Genomic DNA, 15,946 nt, shown 5'->3' with positions numbered 1-15,946 from the left:
GTCAATGTTAAATCACTTTGGCAACCTTACATGAATAAATTAGTTGAAAGGTTAGTGTAAGATTTACATACTAGAAGAATGTGTGTCTGGAACTGCTAGACTAAAAAGAGGAGGAGTTGGATGTGAAAATGTGAGGCAAAGCCAACACCAAGGATACCAGACCCAACGCCAAGAAGGGTGGCACACATGCCCACCAGAGCCCAGATTCTCTGAGGAAATGAATCTGTCACTCCCTATTGCTGCCTCTACAGTCATGATGCCCTATGCGGTGTTGCAAATGCCAGAGAAGACAGGATAAACTGGCACACTGCAGATGGCACCAAGCATCCCAACCACATTTAGCATTTTCTAGGGCAGCTTTGCCAGAAGAGACAGCCCAGCTGTACCCACCCATCAAAGATTTCTGCTGACTGACGTGACACTGCAGATGGATGTTTTTGTGTAAGAATGTGCATCATTATATGCAAGATTACATTAATCTTTCATGCCTGTCTGTCTCTGGGGCCAGCATGGTTCAAGCTTTTCCTACAATGCTTTTAGATATTGTTAAAAATTATCAGTCTTGGTGTCTAAAAGAATCATTCTGTATCCAGCAGCATTACACTGTAATTCTCCCACAGCTTATTCAAATGCCGTTAACATTCACATGAATAAAACCTCTCTATTAAATTCTATTCAGAAGAAAGCTACAAGAAAATGAAATATTTAATATTAACAAATTTAGGTTATCGTAAATGATTGTGTGCTGATCATTCATCTATAACTTCAGCAAATAGTTGCAACCTTAAAAAGCAAAATAATAAAGTGTCTTACAAACACACATTAAAAATAATTAAGGATATTAGGAAGAAATATTTATGCTGAGAATCAGTTTATCAAGTCTCGCTTTTATTCCAAAGCTTACTTTGGTAAAGCTTTTCGAATCCAAAACAAAATTAGCCTTAAAATTATCTTGTAGCTGAATGCTATTTTTACTTAGGAGAAATTTTGAAATAATAGTCTATTTCTTCCTTTCATCTTGCAGGTGAAATGTGACTATACACTGATGCAAATTATCCAAGAACAGTAATTTTTTAAGTGATATTGTAAAAGTTAAATAAGATGACTGATCCGGAACAACAGACGGACAAGATGACTGAAACCTGACCACAATATACTAGGACAATGAACAAAGTTTATCAAGTCCTTGGCCTCAGGGAGGTTACATTCTGGAGACAGAGGATACTCACTAATTTTTTTCAATGAATGTACAATATAAAGTAGTATTAAGTGATTATGAAGAAAAATAATATAGGGGAAAAGGATAGAGAGTAATCTGAACTATTATTTGGAAGGAGTAGAAGAAATCAAAACATGTGTTTAGACAGTGTATTATGGGCTCTGGAAGCAGAAAGAACCAGATTCAGATCACTCCACTTCACAAAGACATCAACAGTGGGCAGCTGCACTTTCAAAAGAAAGTTACTGGCCTCTTCTTTCAACTACTTTCCTTTGCCAATGAGACTGACACGCCTCTTACATAGGAAATTTGGAGTTTTTATCATTTACAACTCTTTGAACACACAGTTCTCACTGCTGGGATCCCCCATGCACCCCAACCTTCAGTTTAAATATTACTACCTTCCTCCAATATTGTCTTTCTGAGGAAATGTCTTGAGGTTGATACTGAATGTTGAGGAAACAGGCTGAAGTCAAATCAGATGAGTTCTGATTTGAATGTAAGGAAACATTTCTTAGTCTGGTGATAAAATTCTATGATGGGATAAGGTACTGAGATGTCATTTTCTTTCCTGTCCCTTAGGTACTTCAAACTTCGTAAGTTCAAAATAGAATCCATCATTTCCACCTTCAAATATACTGCCTTTCAGTTACACTATTCTTTTGTGTGTTCCATCATCCACTCCCCACTACCCAGGATAAGAAAATGTCTTCTTTCTAGAGTATCCCTTTCTTTTACTCTCCAAAACCCCTCCATGCCCAAAGCCAGTGCTTTCTGTCTTTTAGTTTATGCGGCTGCATCCAACATTCCTCAAGCCAAGGCCCTAAACCTAGTCACCACCATCTTTAATATGCAAACTACATCAGCCTCTCCTCCAGTCTCCCTCTAACATTTATCCCACTCTAGCCAGAATGACCTTTCTCAAGCACATGTTTAACCACATCTCTTCCCTACATAAACACCACTGATGACTATTCATTGTCCCCAGGGATAAAGTTCCAACTCCCTGAGATCCTATTATTAGAAATGGGATTGGTCATATACATACATAATTATCCTAGGGATAATAAAAAGAACTTTTCACCCATAATTCTCTCCCTCTGTAGCTGGATCTGATTCATGGAACATTTACGATCCAGATTTTTATTAAAATGTAGGTAAAACTGGAAGTGAGTAATGCCTCAGCGTACTAGCATCTTTTGTAACAGTTTTATCAGATTACCTAGCCTCCTGCTCCGTGAGATCAGGAACCATTAGAGGCATCTCCAGGGAATGGAGGGCTTCAAGTAGAGACATAAAGAGCCAAAGAGAAAGAATTCAAAGAGAAGATTTGGTAAAAGTGTCAGAAGTTAAACACATGGTTCTAGAAGGAGGAAAAAAAAGTGAAAATAAACCCCACTCTTTTGACAACTCTGCCCAGGGTCAGAAAGGAGGTAAAATTATCTGGTGACTAGGCACTCCCATGGGCCCTGAGCTGGCAGAGATCAAGGCTACATTCAGAGAAGTGTCTTTGACCACGATAATGATAATCAGCGTGATAAGGTCTAGCAGCTTTGTTACTACCAAGATTGACTGAAGGAGGTGGAATTGCCTGTCTTGAACAAGAGAGATCACGGGCAGACATGAAATCTGTTTTCAAATACCTCAAAGCTCATGGAAAACACGTATTTCATTTATTTTGTATCACTACTAAAGATAACGTCAACACTGAAAGTCACAAGGTGGCAAACGTCAGCTCACAAGTTCTTGCAGTTTATGTCTTGCACAAAGGCATTTGGCAAAGGGTCAGGTAGGTTTGCAATCCAGCCAGTACTCCTATTCAGCATGTGAGGTGACCTTGGGCTACATCAGCCCAGAAGGAAGAGCACCTTTTTGTAAGTTAGCACAAAGGAGGTGCTCTTTTCTAATATGACCCTGAACTCCAGTTGAGAATATCCATCAGTATTGTCCAGTAACGGCACATACTGACTCCATCACAGGGTGCCCAGGCCGAGGCTGGGTGTTCTTCCACCAAGAGTGTCACGTGACTGCACTCCACCGCATGAGGGAAAATGAACTAGATGGCCTCCAAAGTTCTTTCCAGTTTAATTTCTCTGCTGCCTTGACTCTTTCACTTTATCGTTCTATGAATTATCGTATGAATCTATGATGTCCAAAATTCCTCTCACACCTTTAATAGTGTAATTCCGAAAGTCTGCTCTGAGAGGAAGAGAAAGAAATGGTATCATATGCCATTTGATTCACATATCAAGTTATTAGGAATAAATAACTCTTTTTTTTTTTTAGGTTCTTCCAGTTCTTCTGACACCCTGTCCCCCAACCTCTGGAAATCTGTTCTCTGAATCTACATGTTCTGGTTTCTTTGGGGGAATTTTTTAATAATATTCCACATATAAGTGAGATCATATGACATTTGTCTTTCTCTGACTCATCTCACATAGCATAATGTCCTCAAGGTCCATTTATGTTGTCCCAAATAGCAGGATTTCCTTCCTTTTCATAGCTGAAGAGTATGCTGTGGTATGGCATGCAAATATATATGTATATGTATACACACACACACACACACACACACACACACACACACACACACACCACATCTTCTGTATCCATTCATCAACTGATGGACACTTAGGTTGATTCCATGTCTTGGCTGTTGTAAATAATGCTGCAATCAATATGGGGCACAGATATCTGTTTTGAGTTAGTGTTTTTGTTTCCTTTGGATAAATACCCAGAAGTGTGGAATTGCTGGATTATATGGTAGTTCTATTTTTAATTTTTTGACGGGCCTCCATAGTGGCTGCACCAATTTACATTCCCACCAACAATGCACGAGGGTTCCCTTTTCTCCACATCCTCACCGACACTTGTTATTTCTGGTCTTTTTGAAAACACCCATTCTTTTTTTTTTCTGTACGTGGGCCTCTCACTGTTGTGGCCTCTCCCGTTGCAGAGCACAGGCTCTGGACGTGCAGGCTCAGCGGCCATGGCTCACGGGCCCAGCCGCTCTGCGGCATGTGGGATCTTCCCAGACTGGGGCACGAACCCGTGTCCCCTGCATCGGCAGGCGGACTCTCAACCACCGCGCCACCAGGGAAGCCCTGAAAATACCCATTCTGACAGGTGTGAGGTGATACCTCCTTGTGATTTGATTCGCATTTCCCTGATGATTAGTGATGCTGAGCACTTTTTTATGTACCAGTTGGCTATAGGCATATCTTATTTGGAAAAATGTCTACTCAGGTTATCTTTGCACTTTTTAACCAGATTCTTTTGTGGGGGGTTTTGCTATTCATTTTTTTTAATGTATAGAAAAATTATAATGTATTCATCTAGCTATAATTTTTACATCATGCCTCATTTATACAGCACTATCTCTTAATGAATTCATCATCATACAGAATTTGTTACATAATTCATATTCCATTTGGACTTGGCAGTGCACAGAAGATATGTTAAAACAATGGTCACACTGGACATGCAGAAAATATGTACTCTTTCTGCTTTACTCTTTCATAGAAAATACTTTTTCAAAGTTTGAGTTGAATCTTACTGTTACATAATTTATGAAACTGAAATCAACTGCATTATGACCATGTTTTTATAGTACTTTACAGTACACAAGGTAGTTTTAAATATACTACCTTATTCAAATTATAAAACTATACTGTGAGATAAGCAGGAAGATTCTAAAACTTTTCAGATACCCAAATGTTTATTCAGTCCTTCACATGAAACAGGAGATATTTTTAATATAAATATTTAGCCAATATACATATCAAAATGGTTTTATAAGCAAAAGATGCAATTTTATAATTTTGCCTGTAGGAGGAGTGTTAGGCAGCTAATAATTAGCCATGCTGCACAAATATATAAATAAATTCTATATTTGCATTTATGTAATATTCTAATTTTATCTTAAACTAAACATAATAAGCAAAAACATCTAAAATTCAGGGAAAAAAGTCCTTGAACATAACATTTTTCTCTCCAATACACTTGTTTTAAGAAGGAAAGCACATCCTATCATCTCCTCTACCTTAGTTCAGGCCTCATAGGCTGGTTTCCTTTCCTCCAATCTCTCCCTCTTCTCTTCCGATATTTATTCTGATGACATAATCATCTTTGCCAAACTAGATTACAACACGATGATAAAAAAAGTACACCACCTCCGAATCAATGCATGATGAATAAACTCCTGAGTGTAGCATAAAGATTCATCCTTAATCTGGACTCAGACTTCCTCCTGTGCACTTTGTTGGGAGCCTTCCCAACTTCAGTTCAGGTGTCCTCAGCCTTTAGGAGAAGGGGGTCCCACCCTCATCCCATGGGAAGGGTCTTGATGCTTAGACAGTAAGTGCTCCAGGTGGGGTATATGTACTACATTAGGACAGTCAAACTGATAGGAAAAAATTTTTAATCCTTGTTCAGGATTAAAACATGTTGAATCTCTTGCATATACACACCTCTCCCCATCTCACTAGATTTGAATAAAGAAGAACTGAATTCATTGGCACCATTTTACAATGATGGAAAGGACCATATTTAAGATAAAGCCAACGTTATGAAACAACTACCAAAACACTATGGGTACAGCACACACAGCCACACCCACTTGTATGTGCTGCTAGCGTGCCTGCCTTCTCTCACTTTTCTTTTCTGCTATATATATATAGTAAATATGTATATTTATTATAACGGTAAACCATTATTTGCCTTCTCTGACTTTCTAAAACTGTCCAGTTCAAATTCTTTTCTTGGGTCTTCTGATCAAAATAAATAAGACCCCTGAGATACCATAATTCCTTTATGTATATCCCAATTATATCTACTTTAAATATCTATTTTAATCCCTAATAAATTAACAGTCACTCAAGAGCAGGTAGTAGAACTTATCCACCTTGCATGGTGCATAGTGTTTAACACAAAGCATTCAACAAGAGTTTCTTGAACTGAATGATATGTCGTAATATCCATGTAAAACTGTTTTGGATACTAAATCAATGAAACAACAATTAAATACTATTGTGTTCACCAATAAGTTTATTCAACTTTTAATTGGCTCATCCTAATATGAACTTCAAACTTTTCCTTCTTCCAATCCTTGAAAATCTTCAGGGAAAGCAACAATAGATCTGAATCGTTTCTTTTTCTTATAAATCACCTCCAAGTAAGACAAAAGCCACAAAGATGAAAGATTAACTCCTTCACTACAATTTTATTTTAATTCAGAAACTCCTCTTGAGTTTTTCATGGTAGTTTCTCTCCAACCTTCATTGTAGTAGATGCCTTTTGGGGTGGATGACCTTCTCCAAAAGATTATTGTTGCTGCTTTTTTTGTTTAAAGGAATTTCCTTCTACCCCATCCATCAAGTCATGAGATGTAGGTTTATAAACCTTATTTACGTTGTGAGACCCATCTCCCCTGGTGACAGCAGAGCAAAGCCAGGTCACTCTGAATCCCTTCCCTAGGAACTTATGACTGGGACTGGGAGATTCCAAGTACATTCTGGCCTTGTATCCTGAGTAGGCTTATTATGCAATATTCTTCATCAATTAAAATTTACTACAAATTTACACTGTGCGTTAATGAAGCTACACAGAAATAAAACCAGAAGAACTGAGGGTGTGATTCACGATAACGTCAACCCTCCTCACCCCACCCCCGTGGGAAAAATAAGAGTCTCAAGGAAACAAAGGAATCTGGTCACCAAATTTTAAAAGCTGAAAAGAATTTTACTAATCTTCTTTATATGAACTTTAGCATTAGCAAATTTCTGTCTTCCTGGGCACAAACCTAAGCACCCTTCTTATTTTAGACAATGAATTTAAGCTTCTGGCTTCTCTAAATTCATCTAAAATCAGCAGTTAAGTGCTTAGTTTTGACCTAACCAGCAGGGGTCAGAGTCAGAACAAAAACCACCTAATGAAGGATTCCATGGAAAGACATCAAACATTTAAGTGAACAAAAATCAATTGCTGCTGAACTGCAGAGATAATGTTTAAATAGCCAACATCTCAATGAAGGCATCAAAACGTGTGCAGCCCCCTTAAAAATGACACCTAATAATTTTTAAAGTCTGAAAAAAGGTTGAAAGAGAAAATACTGATATTCTAATAAAAATAACACAATTAAAAGAAAACAAAATAATTGAATTATAATCCTGGAGCTGGCTGCAGTAAGTTATCGAAGCACAAAAACAAGCTTTAGATATTACAAGTAGCTTCCTAAATTGGACTCAAGAGCAAACTCAAGGTTATTTTGCTTCCTCAAGTATGATTTTTTTTAGAGGTGAAATTATATTCTGAAAATACTTACCTGTTACATCCGTCTTTATTCCCGCAATCTTCAACAGTGGTTCAACCTTCTCATAATAGACCTGAGTAGCTTCTTTTTTGTGGCTTTGAGGGTTAAGGACTATTTTTAATGACTTCGGTCTGTCTGAAAAACCTAAGAGGAAAATATAAAGACAAAAATTATAGTCTCTGTCGGCATTTTTTTTCTTTCCCTTTAAAACCATACACTAAGGCCAGTTAGAATGTTATACACCTATTTAATTACTGTTTGCTATTTTTATTTGAAATTCTTCCAAGAGTTTTCCTGAATATGGCATTATTTTAAAACATTTCACAGTTCCTAGCAGTGAAATAAGAATATCCCTCTTAAAGTAAGTCATGAGTTATAACAAAGCATTTAATTTATGAAGGAAGGTGTGAATGAAAGCGACTTCATGAATATTAGGCAATGATTAGTATATTTACCAAATCACCGATAATATATCCGATGTTCCTTTAGCATTTGTTTCTGGGGAAAAAAGCAATGGACTATAACAGGTTAGAAAGTCCATTTCCTCTCCTTGGATAAATGTGCTCATTATTGGAATTGGGCATTCCGGTAACCCCAGGGCTACCCAGGGCTGACCTGCTGAGGAGCCCAGAGTGGAGTGGAGGATGCAAGGCCAGGTCAGGGCCAGCACCCAGAGCAATGCACGCTGGAAGCTAAAAAGAGGGTTTAGGTCGGAGTTCAAGCCTGAAAAGGGGCCAAGGGAGAAAGAACTCTTCCCTGGGGAATTGGGAAAGCAATGCCTCTCAGCGGGGGGTCGGGAATATAGTGCTGCCTCACAGTTGGGGCTGAGATTTGATACTACAATTTTCTGGGCTTGCAAGATGCTTAGCACTTAGAGCCCAGTTGGAGCAGGTGCAAAGCAAATTTTCCGTTGTTAGGAAGGGGCAGGAGAGGACAGAGGAGCCAGAAGAAAGCTGACGACTATTTCTTTCACGGTAAGCTCTTCTCACGGGGCCATGCTTCAAAGTTAGAAAAGCAGTTACTAGCATCCATTTTTAATGAAACCGTTACTAAAGCCAAAAGAAAAATGTCCATTACACCCACATCAGTTTTTGTGCCTCAAGTAGAGACAATATTTTATTTCTTACCATATTTGAAATAATAACAATTTTTCAACAACACATATTGTTTGAATTCAGGGAGTGCCTTGGCTGAGGACCAGACGGGACGATGCTGAACTCCTTACCTCTTCTGTACTTGGCCCTGGGATCCCATTTTGGTGAGAGACTTCTGCCAGTCTCCTAATCACCCAGTCTTGCAACCTCAATTCCTTGTTTTTCTTTCAATTCCTACATTCAAATGAGTGCCCAGATTCGTGAGGTGATAACTATTTGCTTCCACGCTTCTGCCCTTCCTGGCTGTCTCACTCTGGCTCGGCGTTCTCCAGGACCACTCACGGGTACCTTGCAGCCCCCCCTTCCACCATATCCTCAGACATCACAGCTCCCAGCAGCCCTGCACTGGTCCAAAGCACCAGGGCTCATCACTGCCTGTGGGGCAAGCCTGACCCCTGAAAATGACATCCAGAGCCTCCCCCAACCAACTCCAACCTATCCTCTCTCCTCTCTCTCACACATATTCAAGAAATACTTGTTGAGCATTTGCACTGAGAACTGGGAAGAGGTGGAAAGTGATTAACATGTGTTCATGCTTTACAGGGGGAAGACGTATCCACAAATAGAACCAGTACAAGACAGAACAGATTTGTTAACACGAAGGCACAAAGTGCCCTGGGAGTGGATGAGAGGAGGGTGGTTAATTCTTATTAGGGATCCGGAAAAGGCTTCCCAGAGAAGGGAGCACTTGAGCGGGACTGGGCTCATGCTGTTTTCACTACTTGCAATTCCCTCCTGCCTCACACTTCATCCTCCCCTTAGCGAAACAGCAGGGGTAGAGTCAGGGAGGAAATACCAAGCAGTGAGACCAGCACAGAAGATGCTCGAAGCAAACTAAGTGCAGAGGGTTTTCTGTTCCATTTCCACTTCCCCTTCACGATCCAGACCCGCTGTATTACTTGCTGAATACCAGCTGCTAGGCCTTCCTCTGTTCAGACAGTTCACCGTTTCCACTCTGCCTCATCTCCAATCCTGTAAAAATCTGACCACTTTTTCAAAGCTCACCTCAAATACCACTTCCTCACTGAAGCCCTTCCTGACCAGCAGAATTCACCTCTCTGGCTTCTTGCTCCCGTGTTACTCTCTGTACCTCTAGTATCGATTTTTTATATCATTTATACAGAAAACTCTGATAAAGGACTCAATGTCTCAGGACTGCCACTGGCCAAACCTGGGACAACACAAAATGGAATTAAGACAGTAACATATCATACGTACTACAATGACTTTTTAAAAAACCCAATTCTGGGAGTCAAACCGACACTAAATACACATATAAATAAAGGAGGAAAAGGAAAAACTTCATCTTAGAGTAACAATTAATAAATACGGGAAAATTACAGAGTCAGAAAATCACTATTTTCAACCATCATAATAATGATGGATTTAGGCAAGAATCAGCAATGGATGCTAAAACCATCAGTGACAGTCAGTTGGGGAACAAAATACTTACTTATTCTTAAACTCTGTCCTTCCCTATTACTCTATTTACAGAAAGTAAAAAGGAATATTTACAGTAGGGAAGTCGGGCAGACACGTCCTCAGTCAAGTGATCAAAGTAAACAACACTCTGAGTGTTGTTAACTCAAACTGACACAAACTGAGTGATACAAACTGACACATGTGCCTCATGTACGAGATACACAGCACTAAGGACACACAACTTCTGTGGGAGTCCTGCCCCAAGTGCATACATAATGTGGACCTAACAAGATGAAACACTCAGACAAACCCAAGTTGAGGGGCATTCTCAAATTACCTGCCTTAAACTTTTCAAAAATGTCAAGGCCACGAAAGACAAAGAAAAACTGAGAAAGTGTTCCAGATTAAAGGAGACTAAAGAGTGACAACTAAACGCAGTATGTGACTCTGGATCAGGTCAAAACAAAACTGCCATGAGGGGGGCTTCCCTGGTGGCGCAGTGGTTGAGAGTCCACCTGCCGATGCGGGGGACGCGGGTTCGTGCCCCGGTCCGGGAGGATCCCATGTGCCGCGGAGCGGCTGGGCCCGGGAGCCATGGCCGCTGAGCCTGCACGTCCGGAGCCTGTGCTCCTCAACTGGAGAGGCCACAACAGTGAGAGGCCCGCGTACCGCAAAAAAAAAAAAAAAAAAAAAAAAACTGCCACGAAGGACAGCATTTGTGTCCTTTAACCAGGAAGGACGAAGCAGATTAATCTAGGGCTCACTTTTATTAAAACACGAAAAGGACCAGAAATTTGTTCTAAACTCCAGAGTCCAGACAAAACATCTGTTTAGGTTTCTCTTACCTGGTAAATTTGTTGGAATACCCTCATTTCTCCAGCAGGGACAGACCCAGTAAGGAAGGTGTCTAGCCACCAAATTGCAGTCCCCAAATGCTGTCATACAAACCAACCTTTATTTCCCCCTTTTCTTATATCATGACTGTGGAGGGACAGACGTTTGTGGAAATGAGAAACAGTCATTTGGGGTTAGTGAGGATAAGCACATTGCAGTCGAAGGCTTGTAGACCTTAAACATATGTTTAAAAGTGCACGCTACACGTCCCACCCAATCTTTGTGACACAATCTTCTTAAAATGGCAGGAAAGGGGCTAAAATTATTTTTAAAGACTTTCTAAAAGGATTTAAGCAAAATAATTTTATTTTTAAGCCTCAGTTAACAACAACAGCAATGAAAACTAAATTAATCAGAAAGTCCCATTCCTTAGACATTCTGGTCAATCAAGGGGTTTTTAAATACAAGTCAACAAAGCCAATTTTTTTTTTCTTTACCAGAGCACGTATTCATTTCCTCATTTCTCTTTTTCTTTTAGATGCATCTAATATGATGACTATGAAGATAGAGCCTAAGTATATATGAATTAGGTAGCAATTTGAAATCAATTTAGAGATCACGATGGAGACCTCTACCGAATAAAGTCAGATTTTTAAAATTTTCTTAATTAAGTGGAATAAAGAGACATAACTAACAAATCCCCATCCTTCTCTCCTTCCATGCTCCCTCCTCAAGCCTCCTCCTATTCCATTCAGTTTCTTGAACTCCTTTGTTCCCTCTACCACAGGGTCCTTGCACCTGCTCTCCCCACTAGCTGCCCACCTACACCCGCTGCCACCATAGCCACTTTGCCCAATTAACCCCCTCTTCTCTTTGTCTTGATCTCACATCAGTCATTGTTTCTAGGGAAAGCCTACCATGGCTTCCTTGGCTTTGTGACTTCAGCTAGGTCATTTCCCCCTTATCATTTGTTCTCACAAGTCCATATACTTCCCAATCTTGATTCTTACACTGCTGTTATTTTATATCTATTTATTAATTATTCTTCCATATTAGACTGGAAACTCTCTGGGTTTTTCTCCACATTCTATTTCCTTAGTGCAGGGCACATAATAGATGATCAAATACTTGATGAGTGAATAAAAGGGCAGTGTTAGCTTTAGGTCATCTAGATAACAATAACAGCCATTCATTTATTCACAAATAACTACATGCCTGTTATTTGCCAGGCAGGGCTCTAGAAGCTGAGGTTCTATCAGTGAACAAGGAAAGCCTCTGTCCTCATGAAGCTTCCATTCCAATGGTAGGAGACAGAAATAAACAAGAGAATTCAGAGCATGCTAAGTGGTACAAAGTTCTAAGGATAAAAGTGAAGCTCAGGACCTAATGAAACTTAAAAGCTTTTGCACAGCAAAGGAAACCATAAACAAGACGAAAAGACAACCCTCAGAATGGGAGAAAATATTTGCAAATGAAGCAACTGACAAAGGATTAATGTCCAAAATTTACAAGCAGCTCATGCAGCTCAATAACAAACAAAAAAAAACACAAACAACCCAATCCAAAAATGGGCAGAAGACCTAAATAGACATTTCTCCAAAGAAGATATACAGATTGCCAACAAACACATGAAAGAATGCTCAACATCATTAATCATTAGAGAAATGCAAATCAAAACTACAATGAGATATCATCTCACACCAGTCAGAATGGCCATCATCAAAAAATCTACAAACAATAAATGCTGGAGAGGGTATGAAGAAAGGGAACCCTCTTGCACTGTTGGTGGGAATGTAAGTTGATACAGCCACTATGGAGAACAGTATGAAGGTTCCTTAAAAAACTAAAAATAGAACTACCATACGACCCAGCCATCCCACTACTGGGCATATACCCTGAGAAAACCATAATTCAAAAGAGTCATGTACCACAATGTTCATTGCACCTCTATTTACAATAGCCAGGACATGGAAGCAACCTAAGTGTCCATCGACAGATGAATGGATAAAGAAGATGTGGCACATATATACAATGGAATATTACTCAGCCATAAAAAGAAACGAAATTGAGTTATTTGTAGTGAGGTAGATGGACATAGAGTCTGTCATACCGAGTGAAGTAAGTCAGAAAGAGAAAAACAAATACTGTATGCTAATACATATATACGGAATCTAAAAAAAAAAAAAAGTCATGAAGAACCTAGGGGCAGGACAGGAATAAAGACGCAGACCTACTAGAGAATGGACTTGAGGACACAGGGAGGGGGAAGGGTAAGCTGGGACAAAATGAAAGAGTGGCATGGACATATATACACTACCAAATGTAAGACAGACATATTTTACATGGACATATATACACTACCAAATGTAAAACAGCTAGTGGGAAGCTTCTGCATAGCACAGGGAGATCAGCTCAGTGCTTTGTGACCACCTGGAGGGGCGGGATAGGGAGGGTGGGAGGGAGGGAGATGCAAGAGATATGGGGATATATGTATAGCTGATTCACTTTGTTATAAAGCAGAAACTAACACACCATATAGTTTATGGTGTATACAAAGCGATTATACTCCAATAAAGATGTTAAAAAAAAAAAAGTGAAGCTCAATTGTGGGAGAGAAGAAGGGCAAAGGTAGAAGAAATGACTTGCTGGCCAGGGAAGGTCAGATCACCCAGAGCTTTGTAGGCATTTACAAGGATTTTAGCTTTGGTTCTGAGTGAGAGAAGAAGCATGGAGAATTTTGAGCAGTGTTTACAGCAACATAGCCTTAGGTGTTAAAAGGATCACTTCAGCTGCCATATGGAAAGTAGACACAGTTAGGGTAAGGACTAACAAAGTAAAGAACACTGGCAATAGTCTAACACTGTGTGCTTAGGTACAGTGGTTGAAGTGGACATTATAAGAAAAGTCAGATTCTAGATATATCTCCTCATTGAAGTATAATTGACATACAGATTATACTAGTTTTGGGTGTACAATATAATGATTCAACATTTGTATCCATTGGGAAATAATCACCACAATAATTCTAGTTACCATCTGTCACCACAGAGTTACAAAAAAATTTTTTTCTTGTGATGAGAACTTCTAAGATTTACTTTCTTAGCAACTTTCGAATGTATTTTGAATATATTTAGATATATTTTGAAGGGAGAATGGGTAAGATTTGTTTCCTATTTTGATATGGTATATGAAAGAGAACAAAGAGTAGTCACATGTGTGGCTGAAAAAGGGGAAAGTAAGGACATAAGAGGGCTAAGGACTAGTGAAAAGCGGCAAAAACAGTAAATTGTGGTCTCAGTGGGGCTGAAGGATTATAGGGGTTGGGAGAGTTGATCTGGTGAGCTAGGAAGACAGAAGGCAGTAGCCACATGGGGGGTAGGATGATTAAAATTGAGACAGAGAGTTATTGCTAGTGACAATAACAAGATCTGATGAACTTCCACATTCATCAGAATCACAAAAAGGAGCTTCTTAAAACAGATTTCTGGGTCCCAGCCCCAGAGTTCTGGACTCAGTAGTCTGCGGTGGGGTCTGAGAATTTATAACTAATTCCCAGGTGACGCTGATGATGTTGGTCCAGGGGGCCACACTTTGAGAACTACTGTACTAGAAATATGATTATGGGAGAAAATGGGGAAAGTGAAATACCTGTCAAGATCTCTGAAGGAGAAGAGGTAAAAACTGAGAGAAATGTACAAAAAAACCACATAAAATTATGACAGCAGTAGTATTGGAGGGAGTGACAGTGAGGCAGGAGCTAGAGTCTTCAAGGACTGGCAGAAGGATGCAGCAGGCTGTACAGGACGGCAAGTAATGCTAGCAGGTGGTGTCTGATGGACTGAGCTTCAATGCTGAGGATTTTTAAGAGAGTACGCTGAGAAAATGGTCCCCAAATATCAGTGAGACGCAAGAAGACTTCAAGACATCAACAGCACCTCCAGCACCAGTTGTATGAAAGGAGAGGACTGCAGGGGACGCTATAAGCTCCTGGAAGAGCTGTGTCTCTCTACTAAAGCAAAAGGGGGATATTTGGAAAAGTGGTTGACAATATAGATTTCGCTAATGATGAATCGTTCGTTCCACAGGGCAAAAATAAAATGGTGTCTGGAGTTGAGGAGAGTAGGGGATGGTGTCAGGTTAGGCGGTACACAGAGAGGGCCTTAGAGGGATGAGAGTCTAGGTGATGAAGGGCCTCAGGCGGCAACACAGTGTGTGTAAAGAGCTAAAAATTGTGTGCAGCAGTTGGGATTGGAGAGTGGGGCAGTGATGAGTGGAGTTTTACCCCAAGCACAAAAAGCTCTATGGATTCTGTCTTCCCTCTGGTCAATATCCAAGTTAGGGAAGAAGCAAAGTTGCCCGGAACTACAGTTGCTCCAAAGCCCCTTTCCATCTGGTAACCATCCAGTGTTGGAGTCTGAACCCAGGTCTGTCTATGGCACTTGGTTACACTCTTCACCACGTGACCACATGCAAACGTCTCTATATCTGAGAACCATATACACAATTATTTTCTGTACAAATTAAAATACACACATTGTACAGAATTCAAAAATCTCATTATTCAGCTCATTCCCTGGTATCTAGTTCCCTTCCTGAGGGGCAACCACTGGCATCATGTCAAGAATCTATTCTCTGCATATACAAAAATGTAGGTATACGTTCTGTGACTTTTTACATAGATGGTAGCATCCCAACCCACTATTCTGTGCCTTGCTTTTCCTTTTACAATATTTTGGAGATAATTCCATATCACTACATAGAGTGCTACCTTACTTTATTTAAAGCTGCCTAGCTTTCTTCCTACAGATGAACCTCAATTTAATTAACGAGTTCCCTGGGGACGGGTATTTAGGTTGTTTCCAATCTTCCTTTACTGCAAATACAGCTGCAATGAGTGTCATTTTGCATCTATTTACATAAAACTGCAGGACAAACTTCTAGAAGTAGAAACACTGGGTCCAAGGGTATGTACAATTTAGAGTGCACATTCCCAAATCACTTGCCATA

General features: G+C 39.8%; 1 protein-coding gene across 4 annotated transcripts in view; it reads right to left on the bottom strand.

Moving 5' to 3' along the window:
• The window catches only part of CERKL (CERK like autophagy regulator), a 160,359-nt gene that overhangs the window by 40,319 nt on the left and 104,094 nt on the right, over positions 1 to 15,946 (bottom strand). For all 4 annotated transcript variants that reach the window (XR_011377582.1, XR_011377583.1, XM_070045943.1 and 1 more), the window contains one exon: positions 7,542 to 7,673. Coding sequence is in view for 2 of the 4 variants with exons in the window: in XM_070045943.1 (XP_069902044.1) it covers positions 7,542 to 7,673 (132 nt within the window). In the remaining 2 variants the exon portion in view is untranslated. The remainder of the gene's footprint in view (positions 1 to 7,541; positions 7,674 to 15,946) is intronic.

The sequence above is a fragment of the Globicephala melas genome, chromosome 7 (genome assembly GCF_963455315.2).
Source record: "Globicephala melas chromosome 7, mGloMel1.2, whole genome shotgun sequence".
NCBI lineage: Eukaryota > Metazoa > Chordata > Mammalia > Artiodactyla > Delphinidae > Globicephala > Globicephala melas.
The sequence above is the reverse complement of the archived record's forward strand: the minus strand, read 5'-3'. Positions and strand labels throughout refer to the sequence as shown.